The sequence below is a fragment of the Neoarius graeffei genome, chromosome 3 (assembly GCF_027579695.1).
Source record: "Neoarius graeffei isolate fNeoGra1 chromosome 3, fNeoGra1.pri, whole genome shotgun sequence".
NCBI classification, from domain to species: domain Eukaryota; kingdom Metazoa; phylum Chordata; class Actinopteri; order Siluriformes; family Ariidae; genus Neoarius; species Neoarius graeffei.
Window position 1 is genome coordinate 28,165,768 of NC_083571.1, and position 20,357 is coordinate 28,186,124.

The window sequence follows — 20,357 nt, forward strand, 5'->3', positions numbered from 1 at the left end:
AAATTAGTCAGTACCTTCTGAACAAAAACATTCAAGAATTCAGCAGTGCTGAAAGAAATTGTATTCATTCATCATGATTTTGCTTGACAGAGACTATACTTTTTTTCTGCACCATGTAGTAGTATGATCTGTTTTGAAAATGTTCCTGACAAAACATAACCAAAAAAAATGTTCATTACTTCCCTGAACACAGTAATGCAGAATGCGGAACTAACCACTATCTGTTTTTACTTTATGAACAGATGTTGCAGCAGGATGGTATGCGGTGGAGCTGCTTCAATTCAGAAACAAGAAATCCATGCATGTCAGTGAAACACCTATACAAGCATCATCCATAATTAACTTCATATGAATAAAACGTTCAGTGAACTCAGAAGGGAGTCTGGTAGTCACATCAGTGTCGTGACATGTCACTGATGGATTAAGGCCTTCCAGCTTATATTGTCTTCAGAATGTCAGTTTCACGCCTGAAAATAACACAATGACCACATACGTTGCTTGATGCCTGTTTAAAGAAATTGCCTTAAACAGGAAATAGGCATTCAACATAATAGCAATAGACTGTGGGTGGTAAAAGAGAGCAACTGGACTTGCTGAAAGAAATTTTCAAAAACAGCAGATCTGAGAGTAGCTCTGGATTAATGCACTGCTTCTAGGAAGTTATAGTTGCTATAGTGTTCTGTGGTTTTCACACTTTGACCCCAGGAAGCTACTGCAGTTAGGCCACTTCCTTTCTGGAAGCCGAGCAATTAATAGTCTTTTTCTGCATACGAAGCTGATCATTATTAGGAAACCTTACAAGACTAGACTATGATGGCAGCACAAGGTTGCACACTTTGATCACTAATGTACACATTTGTAAAATTATTTCATGAACTGTTCCTTATAATTTTTTAAATTATATTTAAAACCAAATTGACTATACATGTGTAAGAGCCCAAGTCCAGTTGCTCTCTTTTACCACCCACAGTTTACTATGACCTGGATGACTGAGAATCTTCACAGACAAATAGCAATAGACCCAGTCACATAGGCAGTGCTCCTTCAGACAGCCACTTTGAATGTCGTTTAGACAATTAAACACCCGTAAAACTGTCTGCTCATTGAAAGCTCAGGATTACTGCAAAGAGAAGAATGGAGATGAGTGAGGAGATTTATGCAAATGTAGAAGTTACAGAAGACAATCAAGTGGATTCCAGTGACAGTCAGAACTCACATGAAGATATTTATGTGAATGAGGACAAAGCGGAGACCCAGAGGGCCAGAAGCTTCAAGCAATCCGAGAGCTCAGGTGAAATACACTCACTCATAAGTGTATGTACTAATCCACTAATCTTAATTTAATTACCTTGTGTAAAATTTCATGAAATAAAAGAAAATCTGTAAAATTGACACACACAGAGCATATGGCTAATACTGACTAGCTCCCATCACATTCACACTAGGGGTATAAATCTCCCCATTTCACAAGATGCTATACACATAATTATGCATAGTGTATTATACAAGAACAATAAATTTAAATCAGTAAAGATTTGCTGCACTCCAATTCAGTACTGGTCTTATACAATCCGGTTATGCTTTACTGTAGCTATCATGTGTGTGAATCCACCATTTTCTATACCACGGTAGAAGTGCATGTGCTTGCCAATAAAGTAAATCATTGCATTACTGTCTTTGACTAGAAGATGTAGAGTAGTGAGCTCTGGTGGAAGAAAAAAAACTGCTGACGTTAGTATTACTTCTTGCATCTTTAGCTGACTCTCTCACACTCTAAAACGGCAATTTAATATGAGGTGCCATTTGTAAAGAGAGTTTAATCTTGTTTGGGGTGTCTATCATTTACCACAATTTTCATACATTAAGACATTCATAAACAAAACCAGTACTCCCTTTCCTCACATTTTTCCATGTAAAATAACTTCAAAATTTTTGTCATTGTAAATAAAGTTTTATATCCAAATGCAAGTGTCATATCAAAATCTAAGTATAGCTGTTTGTCCATATGCTAATTGATCGCGTCCCTTCAGAATGTACTTCACTGGGTAAACATGGCTGCAGTAGGGTTGCCAGGTTGACACCATACTAGGCGAGATTAAGCATAGCCAACCCAGTGTAAGAGCAATTTCACGGGTGACAGTGTTATTTGTTTGGCTATGAAAATGCTTGTTTGGGATTGTGATATCAGTTCAATCATTACATCCTTAAATTTGTCTCCGCTATGAAATTACAGATCTACAGAAATAGAGAAGCAGGTCCACAGTGCATTAGCAGGGTTTTCATTAGTATGGAAGACAGATGAAATGTGAAAGTAACAGATTAGGCTGGGGCACATGTGGGCCCATGGCAATGCCCTGGTGGGGGGACCAGGGGAAGCGAATTTTACAATTTCTAACAGCCAATCGTTAGCTCTCCATAGTCCATCTGAAATAGATTTTTCTATAAATATAGGATTAGGACAAGTAATATGACAAACAGCAAATCTTCTTGAATTCTAACTATTGCAAACATGTTCAGCTTGAGGAAAAAGCATATATAAAACAATTCTCTTCACAAACATGCATATGTAAACTGCAAACATCTCTAAATTAACAATTATCTGTACAATTAGACATGTGGAATCTATTCCTCCACGATTCAAATCATGTCAATTTTGAAGCATGCACCATTTGAAATGGATCAATTTGCCATCTCAGCAAAATACTGTCTTGCTTTAGTATTTTCCTAAATGCTCATCTCTAATTTTTCAATCCCTGTGTAATAGTTATGGGTGCTGGATATGGGGTGAAATTGGGATCCAGAAGCAGAACACGACACAGACAGTAATCCAATAAATAAAGTGGGTTTAATCCAAGGAAAGGGCGTGGCAAAAAGGCCAACAAACAGGATGAAAAAACAAATAGCAAAAATAGTCCATGTAAAAAAAGGAGACAAAAAACAAGGCAGACAAGGACAAGAAAACCGCTAGTGCACAAAAACCCATGAACAAGAAACAAAATGCTAGAGAGAAAACCCATGAAAAGCATTAAAGGCACAGAAATGGCCAGGATAAACTAACGAGCCCTTCTGGCAAAGTCTCTTCTTCTTCTTCTTCTTCTTCTTCTGTCGATTTCTCATCTCATCTCATTATCTCTAGCCGCTTTATCCTGTTCTACAGGGTCGCAGCCTATCCCAGCTGATTACAGGCGAAAGGCGGGGTACACCCTGGACAAGTCGCCAGGTCATCACAGGGCTGACACATAGACACAGACAACCATTCACACTCACACCTACGGTCAATTTAGAGTCACCAGTTAATAACCTGCATGTCTTTGGACTGTGGGGGAAACCGGCACACTCGGAGGAAACCCACGCGGACACGGGGACAGTGTTGTGCAAGTTCACACTTTTTTTGAACTAGTTCAAGTTCAGTTCAAACATGTTAAAAGTGAACTGTTCACGTTCATAGTTTTAATTCTGAACTAGTTCAAAGTTCAGTTCATTTTACTTTTAGGTGGGATATGAAAATAAAGACTAAAATCATATGCTACATTCTAGCTCAAAACTACTCACATATTATAGATATTATATTCTATCACACAAAATGGAAGTTATTGTACATACTATATATGGAAAAAAGGACAAAATATTTTGATTTCTTCACTGACTCAACCACTGCTACCAAAACGTTATACGTGACTTCAAACAAATGCTTTCAGTTTCAACTAACCAGTGTTGTGCAAGTTCACACTTTTTTTGAACTAGTTCAAGTTCAGTTCAAACATGTTAAAAGTGAACTGGTCACGTTCATAGTTCACAGTTTTAATTCTGAACTAGTTCAAAGTTCAGTTCATTTTACTTTTAGGTGGGATATGAAAATAAAGACTAAAATCATATGCTACATTCTAGCTCAAAACTACTCACATATTATAGATATTATATTCTATCACACAAAATGGAAGTTATTGTACATACTATATATGGAAAAAAGGACAAAATATTTTGATTTCTTCACTGACTCAACCACTGCTACCAAAACGTTATACGTGACTTCAAACAAATGCTTTCAGTTTCAACTAACCAGTGTTGTGCAAGTTCACACTTTTTTTGAACTAGTTCAAGTTCAGTTCAAACATGTTAAAAGTGAACTGGTCACGTTCATAGTTCACAGTTTTAATTCTGAACTAGTTCAAAGTTCAGTTCATTTTACTTTTAGGTGGGATATGAAAATAAAGACTAAAATCATATGCTACATTCTAGCTCAAAACTACTCACATATTATAGATATTATATTCTATCACACAAAATGGAAGTTATTGTACATACTATATATGGAAAAAAGGACAAAATATTTTGATTTCTTCACTGACTCAACCACTGCAACCAAAACGTTACACGTGACTTCAAACAAATGCTTTCAGTTTCAACTAACAGTAACTTCTAATAAACGACAACTAGACTTCCTCATAAATGTGTGTGTTTCTAAAAAGATGACTGCCAATATGTATATACACTGAAGGAGTGCTATTTTAAGATCCATATCAACAGCATTGACCATATCAACCATATTGATCAGACAGAGGGATGCATGCTCAAGGGCTTTTTATTTCTCAAAATACAAAACAGGAAAACTTCAGATAGCCTCATTCTTCAGTACACATCTGTGTATGCACACAACAATCATTCATTCATTCATTCATCTCTAGCCGCTTTATCCTTCTACAGGGTCGCAGGCAAGCTGGAGCCTATCCCAGCTGACTACAGGCGAAAGGCGGGGTACACCCTGGACAAGTCGCCAGGTCATCACAGGGCTGACACATAGACACAGACAACCATTCACACTCACTTTCACACCTACGGTCAATTTAGAGTCACCAGTTAACCTAACCTGCATGTCTTTGGACTGTGGGGGAAACCGGAGCACCCGGAGGAAACCCACGCGGACAACATGCAAACTCCGCACAGAAAGGCCCTCGCCGGCCCCGGGGCTCGAACCCAGGACCTTCTTGCTGTGAGGCGACAGCGCTAACCACTACACCACCGTGCCGCCACACAACAATCAAATTTCTAAAATTATTTGGCATTGTACTCATCTGTGTTCTCCGTGCCGCTACTTGAACTTTCACTGGCCATGTTGCTGTGAGTGTGCGCTGGCTGTGGTGTGCGCGCTGTCTGCTGCCTGTAGCTAGGGAACGCTGGGTTACGCCTACTCTGCTCTGCTGCATCATGGGTAACATAGTATGGAGCCAAATCATAGAGCCATCCACTATCTCCGGCTTCACACTACGTTATCCATGATGCATTGCACACACGCGGCACCTCAGGGCAGTGAGTGACAACAACATCAGACTGACAGTGAAGTAGTAGAACGTAAAATATCTTGCAAGTAGACGTGCCACTCGATTCATCAGGTTTCATGTTTCGTTCATCTTCATGTTTGTCGTTCATGTCGCATAATTTGAACAAATTCACGTTCAAGTTCTTTCATTACAAAGTTGTTGCGTTCAGTTCAAAGTTCATGGAAAAACAAGCGTGTTCAGTGAACGCGTTCATGCACAACACTGCACGGGGAGAACATGTAAACTCCGCACAGAAAGGCCCTCGCCGGCCATGGGGCTCGAACCCAGACCTTCTTGCTGTGAGGCAACAGCGCTAACCACTACACCACCGTGCCGCCCCTTCTGTCGATTTATTGGCGGTTAACAATCGACGTGTATTACCGCCATCTACCGGGCTGAAGTGTGATCTCAAGGGATATTAAATTGCAAACTGATAACAAAAAATAAATAAATAAATAAATAAATAAATAAATAAATTCTGTTTGCTAGTTGAGTGTCCTTTAAATACTGTGTTAGAGCTGTTACTGCTGATTGTGTGAATGGCTGACTTAATAAGTTGTCTATAGTTACAGGTTCTCAATGCCCTCCCCATCTTCTCTCTTTCACTGGAATACTGTTTACAGTGTATAAGAACATGCTCAACCTTTTCTATTTCTCCACAGTACTGTATGCACAGGCCCCAGACTGATGTTTCCCTATAGTATACAACCCACTATTTAGACTTGTGTGTCCTATCCTCAGCCTAGTCAACCAAACCTCCTCCTATCGTTTCAGTTCACCACCCCTTCTAAACACCACCTCCTTTTGTAAATTATATAGATGCCTTCCTTTCTCCTCTGTATTCCATTTCTCCTGCCACATTTTGTTGATGTTGCCTTTAATTATTACTTTAATTTCTGCCTTGCTTAATGGGGCTTCTAACTCAACCTCATTTGCCTTGATGGCCTCTTTGACCATTTTATCCACTCTTTCGTTACCCTCAACCCCCTTATGAGCTGGAACCCATGTGAACTGAATAAAAGTTTTATGTTGATTTATCTTAAATATGAGGTGATTAATTTCATCTAAGAGGTCTTGTCGGCATGTACAGTGGTGCTTGAAAGTTTGTGAACCCTTTAGAATTTTCTATATTTCTGCATAAATATGACCTAAAACATCATCAGATTTCCACACAAGCCCTAAAATTAGGTAAAGAGAACCCAATTAAACAAATGAGACAAAAATATTATACTTGGTCATTTATTTATTGAGGAAAATGATCCAATATTACACATCTGTGAGTGGCAAAAGTATGTGCACCTTTGCTTTCAGTATCTGGTGTGACCCCCTTGTGCAGCAATAACTGCAACTAAACATTTCCAGTAACTGTTGATCAGTACTGCACACCAGCTTGGAGGGATTTTAGCCCATTCCTCTGTACAGAACAGCTTCAACCCTGGGATGTTGGTGGGTTTCCTCACATGAACTGCTCGCTTCAGGTCCTTCCACAACATTTTGATTGAACTATGGTCAGGACTTTGACTTGGCCATTCCAAAACATTAACTTTATTCTTCTTTAACCATTCTTTGGTAGAATGACTTGTGTGCTTAGGGTCGTTGTCTTGCTGCATGACCCACCTTCTCTTGAGATTCAGTTCATGGACAGATGTCCTGACATTTTCCTTTAGAATTCACTGGTATAATTGAGAATTAATTGTGATGGCAAGCTGTCCAGGCACAGATGCAGCAAAACAGGCCCAAACCATGATACTACCACCACCATGTTTCACAGATGGGATAAGGTTCTTATGCTGGAATGCAGTGTTTTCCTTTCTCCAAACATAACGCTTCTCATTTAAACCAAAAAGTTCTATTTTGGTCTCATCTGTCCACAAAACATTTTTCCAATAGCCTTCTGGCTTGTCCACGTGATCTTTAGCAAACTGCAGACAAGCAGCAATGTTCTTTTTGGAGAACAGTGGCTTTCTCCTTGCAACCCTGCCATGCACACCATTGTTGTTCAGTGTTCTTCTGATGGTGGATTCATGAACATTAACATTAGCTAATGTGAGAGAGGCCTTCAGTTGCTTAGAAGTTACCCTGGGGTCCTTTGTGACCTCACCGACTATTACACGCCTTGCTCTTGGAGTGATCTTTGTTGGTCGACCACTCCTGGGGAGGGTAACAATGGTCTTGAATTTCCTCCATTTGTACACAATCTGTCTGACTGTGGATTGGTGGAGTCCAAACTCTTTAGAGATGGTTTTGTAACCTTTTCCAGCCTGATAAGCATTAACAACGCTTTTTCTGAGGTCCTCAGAAATCTCCTTGTTTGTGCCATGATACACTTCCACAAACATATGTTGTGAAGATCAGACTTTGATAGATCCCTGTTCTTTAAATAAACCAGGGTGCCCACTCACACCTGATTGTCATCCCATTGATTGAAAACACCTGACTCTAATTTCACCTTCAAATTAACTGTTAATCCTAGAGGTTCACATACTTTTGCCACTCACAGATATGTAATATTGGATCATTTTCCTCAATAAATAAATGACCAAGTATAATATTTTTGTTTAATTTGTTTAACTGGGTTCTCTTTATCTACTTTTAGGACTTGTGTGAAAATCTGATGATGTTTTAGGTCATATTTATACAGAAATATAGAAAATTCTAAAGGGTTCACAAACTTTCAAGCACCACTGTAGATTTTCCACTCTGGATACTATTTAAGGAAGACACAGAATCTGAACAAATAACTGCCTTACTAGGCTTCACCTCCTCCACCCACTGCAGGGCCAGTATAATAGCCATCATTTCTGCTGAAAAAAATTGACAAGTGATCTGATGTCCTTTTCCCAATACTTATATTGTAGCTGGGGATGAATACTGCTGCTCCCGTCTTACCAGTTTCGTCTTTAGAAGCAGCTGTATATATCTGTGTCGTATCATCATACATTACTGTACTTCTACATACTGCTGTACATTCTGATAAAAACCTCTGGATTTTGCAATCTCCTTAGTTTCCAAATTTACAATAGGGAAATAAAATAACCAAGGGGGACTGATTGACCTTGTAATTGTTTTGCAAAGAGGAGTGTCACTGATCCCCAGTTGATCTGCCTGCTGAGTACCATCCCACCCAAAACTGCGTATGGGTCAGCCATACTCCCAGCATTCCCTTAATACCTGTTTGGTTGGGTGATTATCTTCATGACCCTGTAGGTTTAGCCAGCATGACACTGATAATTTCAGTCGCCTGAGGTCCAGTGGCATCTCCCCTGCTTCCACCTGAAGTGCTGGGACTGGAGAGGTCCTGAAGGCACCACAGCATATACGGAGGGCTTTGGCTTGTATCCTGTTTAGCTCTAACAAGGAAGACTTGGCTGCTGAATTATATGCTATGCATCCATAATCCAATACTGGTCAGATTAGGGCATTATAAATTCTTTTCAAGGATGTGCTTGATGCCCCCCAGTCATTCCCTGCTAAGCATTTCAGAATATTAATTCCCTTTTTACATTTGTCTATAACCTTTTGAATATGAACTTTAAAAGAAAGTTTGATATCGAACCATACACCAAGGTATCTTAAATTATCCGTTTGCTTGAGTGGCTGCCCATACAACCTTAGGTCCACTGTAGGGTTAACCCTTTTCTTTGAGAAACATATAATTTGTGTCTTTTCAACAGATAAATGAAACCCCCACTCATGTGAGCATCTTTCAACCTCATTTATAGCTATTTGCATTCTGTTCCTCAGACTATCAGAATTTCGGCCTCTCACCCACAGTGCCCCATCATCTGCATAAAGTGCTCTACTGATTCTGGAGTCAATATTGTTAAAAACATCATTAATCATTATCTCATCTCATTATCTCTAGCCGCTTTATCCTTCTACAGGATCGCAGGCAAGCTGGAGCCTATCCCAGCTGACTACGGGCGAAAGGCGGGGTACACCCTGGACAAGTCACCAGGTCATCACAGGGCTGACACATAGACACAGACAACCATTCACATTCACACCTACGGTCAATTTAGAGTCACCAGTTAACCTAACCTGCATGTCTTTGGACTGTGGGGGAAACCGGAGCACCCGGAGGAAACCCACGCGGACACGGGGAGAACATGCAAACTCCGCACAGAAAGGCCCTCGCCGGCCCCGGGGCTCGAACCCAGGACCTTCTTGCTGTGAGGCGACAGCGCTAACCACTACACCACCGTGCCGCCCTCATTAATCATTATATTAAATAGAATTGGGCTGCAGACTCTACCCTGTAGGGTACCATTTTCTATAGAGTAGATATTTGAATGGCTCACTCCAACTCTTACCTCTATAGTTCTATTCCTTAAAAAAATCTCTAATCCAATTGAACATTTTACCTTCTATTCCCATTTTATTCAACTTAAAGGACATGGGACATGGATTTTTTTCTGGGTATAATTATGTATAAAGGACATAAGAAATGCCATCTAAATCACTGCAGGGCGTCAAAAATGTGAAAATCATCACATTATTCAACTTTTTTATACATCAGCGTAAAACAATGATTCGTTAATTAGCTAGGTGGTCATGTGACCCGTGACGTCAAAAAACTTTCCAAGGAGCCAGCGCTTGGGAATCTAATGTAAACAGGTTACCGAAATAGACACCATCGACAGTGACATTCCCGATGTTTCACAGAGATGTGAAGTTAGACCCTATCAATTCGAACCGATAGCTGGAAATTCACATGAACATAGATCTTGTCTTTACTCTGACAGGTCAGATGATTCTGAGAGTGAGAGTTCATTCAATCCCCATGAAACTGAAAGCAGTCGGCTCGATAACACATCCTGGTAAGTTAAAAACAATTCTGCTCAAAGGCTAATGATCTGTTGAAAGAAGTATTATTTTTGTATCATACATTGAGAGTTCATCATAGATCTAGCTAAAGTCCGTTGCAAGCTAGTTTTTTTTTTTTTTGCTGATATTTTTCGAGATTGATTGAGATACAATGCTTCCAGAGTCCAAGATGAAAACATTCAAAATGGCGAAACGAGTCAGAATTATGATAATCAATAATTGATGCACCCAAAATTATAATACTAATCCTTACCTCGGCTTTCAGTCGCTTAAGGCCCGGTCCCACTGGCCGATGGACACAAAACATATGCAAAAAGGACACAGCGGACGAGCAAAATTTCGGGGGTGGCTCTATCCGTTTTCATCCGCTCCAGAAATGGACAAAATTGGCGAAAACAGAACGGAAAAGAACGGACGTGGGTAGTATATAGCGGGGATGTTAAACGCATGTTCATAGGAAGCCTAGCGGATGAAAGCGGATGGAAGTGGATGACAGCTCCGAAGGGGTTACCGGTGATAACTGAGAAGCGGACGCATAGCAGAAAGAGCGGATGCATAGCGGGTGAAGGGGATGCATCACGTACGCCTAACGGAAACAAAGGGGATGTTGCGCGGATGTATATCGGATGCAGACCGTTCACTGCGCTAGGTGTCCTTCTACATACTCTAGACATACTCCAGACATCCTAAATATACGAGATACATCCCAGATATAAACGCTTTGTCCGTTTTGAATACTTTATATACGAGATGCATACGCTTACATCCTTTCTATTTCCGTGCTACTAACGATGAATAGACGTTTCATGTACCTTATCTTTCCTCCCTCTTTCCGTTTTCAGCTGCAGCGGATGTGAGTTGCGAGGATGCCCAGAGGATGCAGAGAGGATACAGCAGACGTTTAACGGATGATAACGGACATAGAACATTTGTTGCTCGTATATGTCGCGGATTTACATCGTACACGGCGGAAAGTTCATCCGTTCTAAAAGTTTTGTGCAGCTCAAAACTTTTTGCGCGGATGAAATCACAGTGGACGGATGCTCGATGGATAGAGCGTATGAAGCACGTATGCAATGAGTACACAACGGATGCATAGCGTTTTCCAACGGATGGCAAAGATTTTTTTACGTTTTACATCCTCTTTGCATCCGTAAGTGCAGTGGGACCGGGCCTTTAGCGAATGCACCTCGGCATTTTTCCGCATGAGGCCCATGGTAAAACCACACTTCCAGGAGGGGCTGCCGTCTGCCTCCCAAGCCGGCTGAGAGCGCTCCTCGTCGGGCACGGCCAGGCGGGCGACTGCCCTGGTCCGTCCACCCTGTCTAAAAAATAATGGTACAACTCCGAGTGAAGGTATCAATGCGCTGTCGAAGCGCACAGAAGGTATTAGTACGCCTGTCATTATAGTGCGGACTTTCCATAGCATAGAAAATCGCTACGTTTCAATTTGTGTAACTGAACTTGTTTCATGGGGTGGCACGGTGGTGTAGTGGTTAGCGCTGTCGCCTCACAGCAAGAAGGTCCAGGTTCGAGCCCCGTGGCCGGCGAGGGCCTTTCTGTGTGGAGTTTGCATGTTCTCCCCGTGTCCGCGTGGGTTTCCTCCGGGTGCTCCGGTTTCCCCCACAGTCCAAAGACATGCAGGTTAGGTTAACTGGCGACTCTAAATTGACCGTAGGTGTGAATGTGAGTGTGAATGGTTGTCTGTGTCTATGTGTCAGCCCTGTGATGACCTGGCGACTTGTCCAGGGTGTACCCCGCCTTTCACCCGTAGTCAGCTGGGATAGGCTCCAGCTTGCCTGCGACCCTGAACAGGATAAAGCGGCTAGAGATAATGAGATATGAACTTGTTTCATGTCACTGGTCATATAAACCTATGTAAACAAGAAAAACGCGGAAGAGTTTGGTCGCATCTAACTACAGCCCCAAAAAATACCATTGGCCATGCTGAGCCTAGCTACATTGCTAACAGGAGTGACAGCGCGTCTGACTGACTGGGAGGTCACGCAAAGCTCGGAGAGGTACGGAGCAGCTCGTCTCAATTCAGATAAGAGCATATTTCATTATGGAAGTACGGTGGACTGTTCCTATTTAAATGTCCATTAATGTTACAGGATTTCTTGACGGTCTCTACAGTTGTAGGAATGTTAGGCCCTGTATATTATGGCGCTATCACTGCCTCCCTGAACCCGGCTATACGGCCTCTTAAATTTGGCTTGGCAATTAATATCACTCAGTACCTGAGTATTAATGTTGAAAGAATCCTCAGTGAAATGGTCCGAACACAGTTTGTGGGAAACAGTAGGTGCAAAGTTTTTTCTACGGCAGTAGTGAGCCCACACTTTCCTCAGCTTCGGGTCCTTGGGGAATGCAAAAAAACTTACTCCAGGGCATTTCCCATTGGAATTATTGCAACCATAAGCAGCACAATACACCATGATGTTCAATGTACGTTAAAGACTATAAAAACAATTTTCTTGTCATTCACTTCTCCATTCATCTACCCTCTTGTGCTGTGCCCGAAAGTTTTTGTTACGTATGATCACGTGACAGCGGCTCTTCCGGTTGTAAAATATGCATATCGGAGCTCGAGCAGAAATGCCATATAATCATCACGAATATAACGATTTTGCTGAATTTAATAGATGATTTTGTATTTGTTGATGCAATTAATTCATATTTTTAATGGAAAGAAACTGATATAGCATGCATTTATGTTTCATGTCCCATGTCCTTTAAGTAAAAGACCCTCTTTCCAGAGCATATGTTTTTTCAATATCAAAGAACGTTGCGAAGACTGACTCCTTGTTTACTTGAGCTTTCCTAATTTCATTTTCTAGGCAGATTATTGGATCCATAGTAGTACGACCATTTCTAAAACCACTTTGATGTGGAAAGAAAAGACTTCTTTTTTTTCAATCTCATATACTAACCTCTTAGTTATCATCCTTTCCATCAACTTGCAAAGATTGGATGTTAGTGCTATAGGCCTATAGCTTTTGACCTCTGCTTTATCTTTACCTGGTTTAGCTATAGGTACCACTACTGAATGTTTCCAACTAGAGGGCAGCTTACCTTGCTCCCAAATTTTATTATATAACTTTAAAATCACACTTTTAGCCACATCAGATAATTGTTCAATCATTTTATAACAAATTCTATCTTTACCTGGAGATGTATTTTTAACACCCACTAATGCTCTTTTCAGTTCAAATAATGTAAAATTCTTATCAAGTGCACTCTCACTTGTATCTTTCTTTCCTAATAAGTTTCCATTATCTTCGATCATTTTTGTTCTCCATAGTAACTCTTTGTGAGAAGGCAGCTCTGCCCTTCTCACGAGTGTAGTGTTTTATAGATTTTATGGTGTTTATATATGAATTATGGACATTTGTGGACTTTTCCCTTCTTTGATTAACTGTATCACGGTAGCACCGCGAGACAAGGAGGGGCTACGAGATACATTGAGCACCTGCACGCATGTATAGACCCTTTTCAGTCACGTGACCTTCGTAAACGCGACCGCCATTTTGGACATGTAGTGGACTTCGGCTCGAATCGGTTTGAATGCGAGGAAGGCGACAAACATAAAAGAAAAAGGAGCGAGATGCAGAAAACTGTATTTACTAGTTTACTGTAATTATGATCTGGCAGCTATTTACACCAGATCCAGTGTAAATAGCTGCCGGAGCCAACGTCCGAGCTTGCCGGAGCACGCTCTGGCCGGCCGCGAGCTAGCGCGCTCCGGAACCTCGGACGTTGGCTCCGGCAGCTTTTTACACTGGATCCGGTGTAAATAGCTGCCAGATCATAATTACAGTAAACTAGAATGGAATGTTAACAGCAATGTAATGCCTTTTCTGGCTAATTTTATTCATCTTACCTCCAACAAAGTGGTCACTACACAAGCGTTGGTATGCCGCTATCCATCTTCTCCGTCGGTCAGCATCTACCGGGATCCGATAAAATGATAACCCTTGCCTTGTTTGTTGATGGTTACTACATCCAGGTGCACAACAATATAGTGGCATGATGGAAGTCTTGCTGAAAATAAACACTTTCTTTGCTGCCGTTCCTCAATGTTGGCTGTGGTAAACTACTGGTAGTACATGTCCAAAATGGCAGCCGCGTTTGTCGTGACGTCACGTGAAAAGGGTCCATACACACGCACACTACACACATGCTACCCACATACACACAGCCTTTAAAGTTTGCCTACACTATTTGCAGCATGAAAGTTGTCTCCAGTTGACCTACAGCCCTCAGGTATGTGCTCCCAAATTCATTGTTCATTATGTTGCGTTATCCCCATCATTAAAAACAATTAGCGCTTGTCACGCTAACAAACAAACCAGCCATAACACAGATATTTCCGTGCCAAGCATTTAGTTTAACATCTCCGGCATTAAGGTGAGGTACCCACTCTCATGCAACACTTTACACCCATATAGCCGTCTAAATCTCCGGTTCATTCATGTGCACAAACGCCATACTCGCCTCATGTTTCCTCCATGCTCTGTCACCATAGCTGTACTGCCAAACAGAAGCGCGCGCCACATTGGTAGTATTTCTCCAATCATCGTGACTTTGGGTAAGGGGGGAAATGTTTGTGAAGGGGGTGTGAAAGTGCATGCTGTGTTTGCAGTCTTTTCTGGTGTGTCAAAATATGTATCCCGTTTGTAAATAGTGTTTATAATGTGTGTGGTTTATGTTTGGGTTATATGGTATTGTTTTGTATGTGTTAGATTTTGTTTAATTGAGGCGCCGTTTACACATACCCGGGTATTTTTAAAAACGCAGACCTTTGCCTTCGTTTGTGCCTTTTGTTTATACACAAACTGAGTTTTTTCCTTTGAAAACGATTCTTTCTAAAAACCCCGTTTGCGTTTGTGTGTAAAGAGACCAAAACGGAGTTTTAGGCAATCTTTGCGCCACAAAAGAGCGACCATTGTACATATGACAAGCATGGAAACACTCAGAGTAAGGCAAGGCAAGGCAAGTTTATTTATATAGCACATTTCATACACAGTGGCAGTTCAATGTGCTTTACAGAAGTAAAAGCAAAACAGTAAACAATAGAGAATAAAATTACATAAAATAAATGGGAAAAAATATAATAAGAATTAAACAATAGTAGAAATAAAATAATAAAATGAAGTAGAAGTTCAAATGGGGGGGGAAAGAAAAAAAACAGCAGAATAAAATAGAATAAAAGTTAAGTAAAATTTGAAACATGCAGAGACTGTAAAAGTAAAGATTATAAAACATGTAAAGAAGACAATATTAATTATTTAACAGAAAGCATCTGAAAACAGCTTGGTCTTTAACCTAGATTTGAAGCTGCCAACAGCAGGAGCATTTTTAATGTCCTCTGGCAGTTGGTTCCATAGCTGCACTGCATAGTAGCTAAAAGCTGCTTCACCACACTTTGTTTTAAAAACAGGTTTTAATAGTAAATTTTTCTGTTGCGATCTGGTAGATCTGATTGGGTTAAGCTGCTGCAACATATCAGAGAGGTAATTGGGCCCTGTACCATTTAGAGATTTGTACACTAGCAGCAATGCTTTAAAGTCAATTCTGTAGCTTACTGGAAGCCAGTGAAGGGACCTTAGAATTGGAGTAATGTGCTCTGTTCTTTTTGTTCGTGTGAGAACCCTAGCCGCTGCATTTTGAACCAGCTGAAGTCGTTTGATGGTCTTTTTTGGCAGGCCTGTGAAAAGGCCATTGCAGTAATCAACCCTACTAGAGATGAAGGCATGTATCAGTTTTTCCAGATCATTTTTTGACATAAGTCCTCTTAGTTTGGAGTAGCAGCATTTCTGTTATTAAGAGCTATATTCGCCTGTTTGCTTTTGAGAATAAAGCTCATAAAGCTTTGACAAAATGTTAGAGTATTTCGCTTTACAGGACTCCCAATCAATATTTTGTTGTGCTTTAGTAGCCTTGTAGTCCTGCGCAACTTTAAGAAGTAACTCCACTTCGCTGTCAGTCCAAACAAACGACCCTGGCGCCATGTTTTCTTCTTTGAAAGGAACAGGAAGATGTTCGTGTCGGCGGTTCTCGATGAGGCTTCTGATTGGCTTGTGTGGAATTGTCATTCTTCTAACACTGCCACTGACAGTCTTGGCGTAGTTTAACAGCTCTTGACAGCGTATTTATGTGGATCAATATAAATGTAATTTAAAAAAAAACTGCAGCTGTGTGCATGAAGTTATTTTGGAAAATGGAGTTTAGAAAATATGCGTTTTTAAAAATACCCGGGTATGTGTAAACGGCGCATGAGTGTATTTACCTGTCAGTTAGAGTGGTATGGGCCAATCATCCTATTACTCAACGATTGGTCCAATTTTGAGGGAATGGATGGGTGTATTTAAACTTTGCTCATTTTGCAGCTGGGGGTGTGTAGGAAGGAGCTGTTTACTGGAGAGAGCTGTGTAGTCTTGTCGGCAAGTGATTTTGAAGCCTAGTAATTTGATTTTGTGTTTAGTATTTTTGTATTGTTATTTTAAATACTTCCTGAGCTTTATTATTTTTGGACATTTTGGTTTGCTGGTGGAAGGTGCATTTATAAATAAAATAAAAAAAAGTGCCTATTTTTGAAACCTATTTTTGCGATTTTGGACACCTTGTTTTACTCCTTGTACCCCTGACTTCCAACCATATCGGCATCCTGCGAGTGAGGTGGCCACCTGGTCCCTCACACTCTTCATTTGATAAGTTTTTAGAGCTATGCACTTTAACAAAGGCCCTAGCAAGCATCTCTGCTTTTTCATCATTAGTTACTGCTTCACCATCACTATCTTTAATTAATTACTGGTAAAGAGAAATCCCTTCTTATTCCTCCCATCTTTCTAATCATTCCCCATACCTCAGTGACCTTAACTTCTGATCCAATAGTATTACAGAAATTCCTCCAGTAATTCCTCTTAGTTTCCCTTATTACTCTTTTAGCTTGAGACTGTGCCTTTTTATATAGTATTAAATTATTGAAAGAATTATTTGATTTCACCATTCTAAATGCTTTATTTCTGGCTTTGACTGCTTTTTTTACATTCATCTGACCACCATGGCACCATTTTCTTTTCCCTTATTCCAGAAGACTCACCCAGAACCTCTTCTGCTGACTCATGTAATATATTTGTGATTATGGAATTTACTAATTCATCATCATCGCTTAAGTTTGACATGTTCTCCATAAGTTTGCCACTTGCCTTCATGCTATATAGCCCCCAATTAGCCTCTCTCATTTTCCATCTTGGGTACCAGTTTTCTTCCAAATTAACATTCTGCTCTTGTATCTTGGTCCAAATTGGGTAATGATGACTTCCTAATGGGTTGTTATTATTAAGAACTTCCCACTGACTGACTCCTGCTATTCGTTCTGAAAGTAAACTAAGGTCAAGCGCTGATTCTGTTCCATGTACTAGATCAAACCTATTGCCTGTTCCATCATTTAAACAGACTAGATTGTGGTCATCCATAAACTCCTCAATAGTACTCCCATTATCATCTGTTCTTATGCTTCCCCATAATGTGTTATAAGCATTGAAGTCTCCACATAAAATATTTCTACAATCTCCCTCCACACGAAAACTATCTAAAAAAATCTCTTCTAATCTTTTGGCAAGGGTTATAGAAGTTAATTATTTTAAACTTGGTTCTACCCACCCATACTTCCACTGATACTGCTTCAATTTCTTTATTTATATTTTGTGCTTTGTAATTAAGTCCCTGTTGAATAAATGTGGCTACTCCCCCACCTGTTCCTAGGCTTCTATCTTTGCATACTGCTACATATCCATAGATTATAAAGTCAAGTGATGGCTTTAACCATGTTTCTTGGATACAAATTATATTTGGTTTAACCTGCTGTTCTTCAATAAAATGTCTTGCCCATTCGCAATTAAACTCCTGGCATTCCACTGTAATATGGACAGTACCATTAAAAACCACCACCACATGATTGCTGACTTTCAGAAACTCCGGTTGCTAATACTGCATTTATAGACTCAAAGGATAATTCCCCTATATCAAGGTACTTTTCTGCTGCTCTTGTGATAATCTTTATTCTCTCTGTTCTGCTATCTGTCTGTGCTGAGCAATTGATAACTTCCACTATGAAGGCAACAAACCTTTTCTTCTCCACAATCAAGGTGTCTTCAGAAATTTTGTAATTCAAAGGTTGTGCAGCTCTTTGAGTAGGAGGTTGAGACACAGACACTGCTTTAGCATCAGATCGTACTTTGCTATCTACCTTTTTGATTGCATCAGCATAGGTAAGTTTCTCCTTCACCCTTACGGTTTGAATCTGTACTGCTCTTTTATGGGCCTCACATCCTTTATAAGCAGTGCTGTGCTCCCCTCCACAGTTACAACACTTTATTTTAGTTCCTACAGCACAATTGCCATATTCATGCCCCCCCCCACACACACACACACACTTAGCACACCTGGCTTTAGCCCTACAGGCTGCAGCAATATGCCCAAACCTTTGGCATTTAAAACACCTTGTTGGTGGAGGAATGTACCGTATGATCATACTGCATAACTAACATACCCAATCTTAACTCTTTCCAGTAATCGCTCTTCATCCAGAGCTATCATAACTGACAAACTAGGACTTGTAACTCCATCTCTTGTAATAGGCAAATGTTTCACCTTGGTTACTCTAACCCCTTTCATGTTAACTTGGATCTGTTCCTCTGCCAACTCAGTAGATACTCCAGATATCATACCCATACACTTTCCCTTTTCCTCCCACACTTGCGGCTTTATCACTTTCCCCAGTAGTGTCTTACACATCATTAACCCCTACACACAACCATCAAATTGCCATCTCTTAAAGTTTTGACTGTTTGTACTTCACCTACTAGCTTGTATACTGCCTCGCTAACTTTTTAAAGGATTTAGAGTACACGGGGATTGGAATCTAAGGATAATTTTTATTTCATTTCTTTTTCCTTCCTCTCTTCATCGGGTTCTAGTTCTTTCCTTTTCTTACTTCCTCGATTGATCCTCTGCCATTCTCCTGAGTATGTATTTCTCTCATTGTAGTCACTTGATGCTAGATCATCGCCTTCATCTGCCTCCTCAATCTCCTCCATCTCACTCACTTCCTGGATTTACCTCACTTCCTGCAAATCCCGGATCACACCTCACCCTCCCTGTAGGTCTCGCCCGTCTCGTGTAAATCTCGTGCGCACCGTTTCTGCCGTAAAGTGTTCGTGAATCGGAGCAGCGCAGCGCTCGCATGCTCTGCTGATGCGGATTGGAGGATTGACGGGCTGGCAAAGTCTGATCTGAGAATGGCGTTTATAAAGGCAGCGGTGAAAACCAGGAAGTGAATCCAGGTGAGCGCTCGTTGAACGGGGAAGCAGGCAGGATGGAATTCCTGTCCCAGATCTGGATCAGCGCTGATGTGGAAGATCCATAAGCTCCAGAGTGGATGTCTGGGGCAGAGCATGACTGGAATAAGTTTTGCAGATCACAAAAATTCTGAATACAGAGTGCTGAGTAAATAAGACCTAACATCATATTTCTCATTTAAAGAATAATAAATTACTGTTATCCATCATTTACTATTACAATATGAATTCCCCCTCCTAGAACTGCCACCTTATTGTGGTGGAGGGGTTTGTGTGCTTGAATGATCCTCGGCGCTATGTTGTTGGGGGCATTACGCCCCTGTTAGGGTCTCCCAAGGCAGACAGGTCCTAGGTGACAGGCCAGACCAAGAGCAGTTCACCAAAACCCTTATGGAGAATAATCGATCAAGGACCGTGACGTCACCCGGTATGGCGCAGCCGGGGCCCCACCCTGGAGCCAGGCCTGGGGTTGGGGCTTGTATGCAAGCGCTTGGTGGCCAGGCCTTTGCCCACGGGGCCCGGTCGGGCTCAGCCCGAAACGGTGACGTGGGCCCGACCTCCTGTGGGTTCACCACCCACAGAGGTAGCCGTAGGGGGCTGGTGCAGTGTGGATTGGGCGGCAGTCGAAGGCAGGGGTCTCAATGACCTGATCCCCGAACACAGCGGCTAGCTGTTGGGACATGGAATGTCACTTTGCTGGGGTGGAAAGAGCCTGAGCTTGTGCGGGAGGCTGAGAGGTACTGGCTAGAGATAGTCGGGCTCACCTCCATGCACAGCTTGGGCTCTGGAACCCAGCTCCTCGAGAGGGGCTGGACTCTCCACTTCTCTGGAGTCGCCCATGGTGAGC

The 20,357-nt window shown here is 41.2% G+C and overlaps 1 protein-coding gene across 1 annotated transcript in view; it reads left to right on the top strand.

The window, feature by feature from the left end:
- The first annotated feature begins 1,053 nt into the window (after window positions 1-1,053).
- Window positions 1,054-20,357, top strand: part of LOC132882751 (CD209 antigen-like protein C) — a 57,889-nt gene continuing 38,585 nt past the window's right edge. The window contains exon 1 of the mRNA XM_060915856.1: window positions 1,054-1,291. Within this exon, the coding sequence (XP_060771839.1) occupies window positions 1,135-1,291 (157 nt within the window). The 5' untranslated portion in view covers window positions 1,054-1,134. The remainder of the gene's footprint in view (window positions 1,292-20,357) is intronic.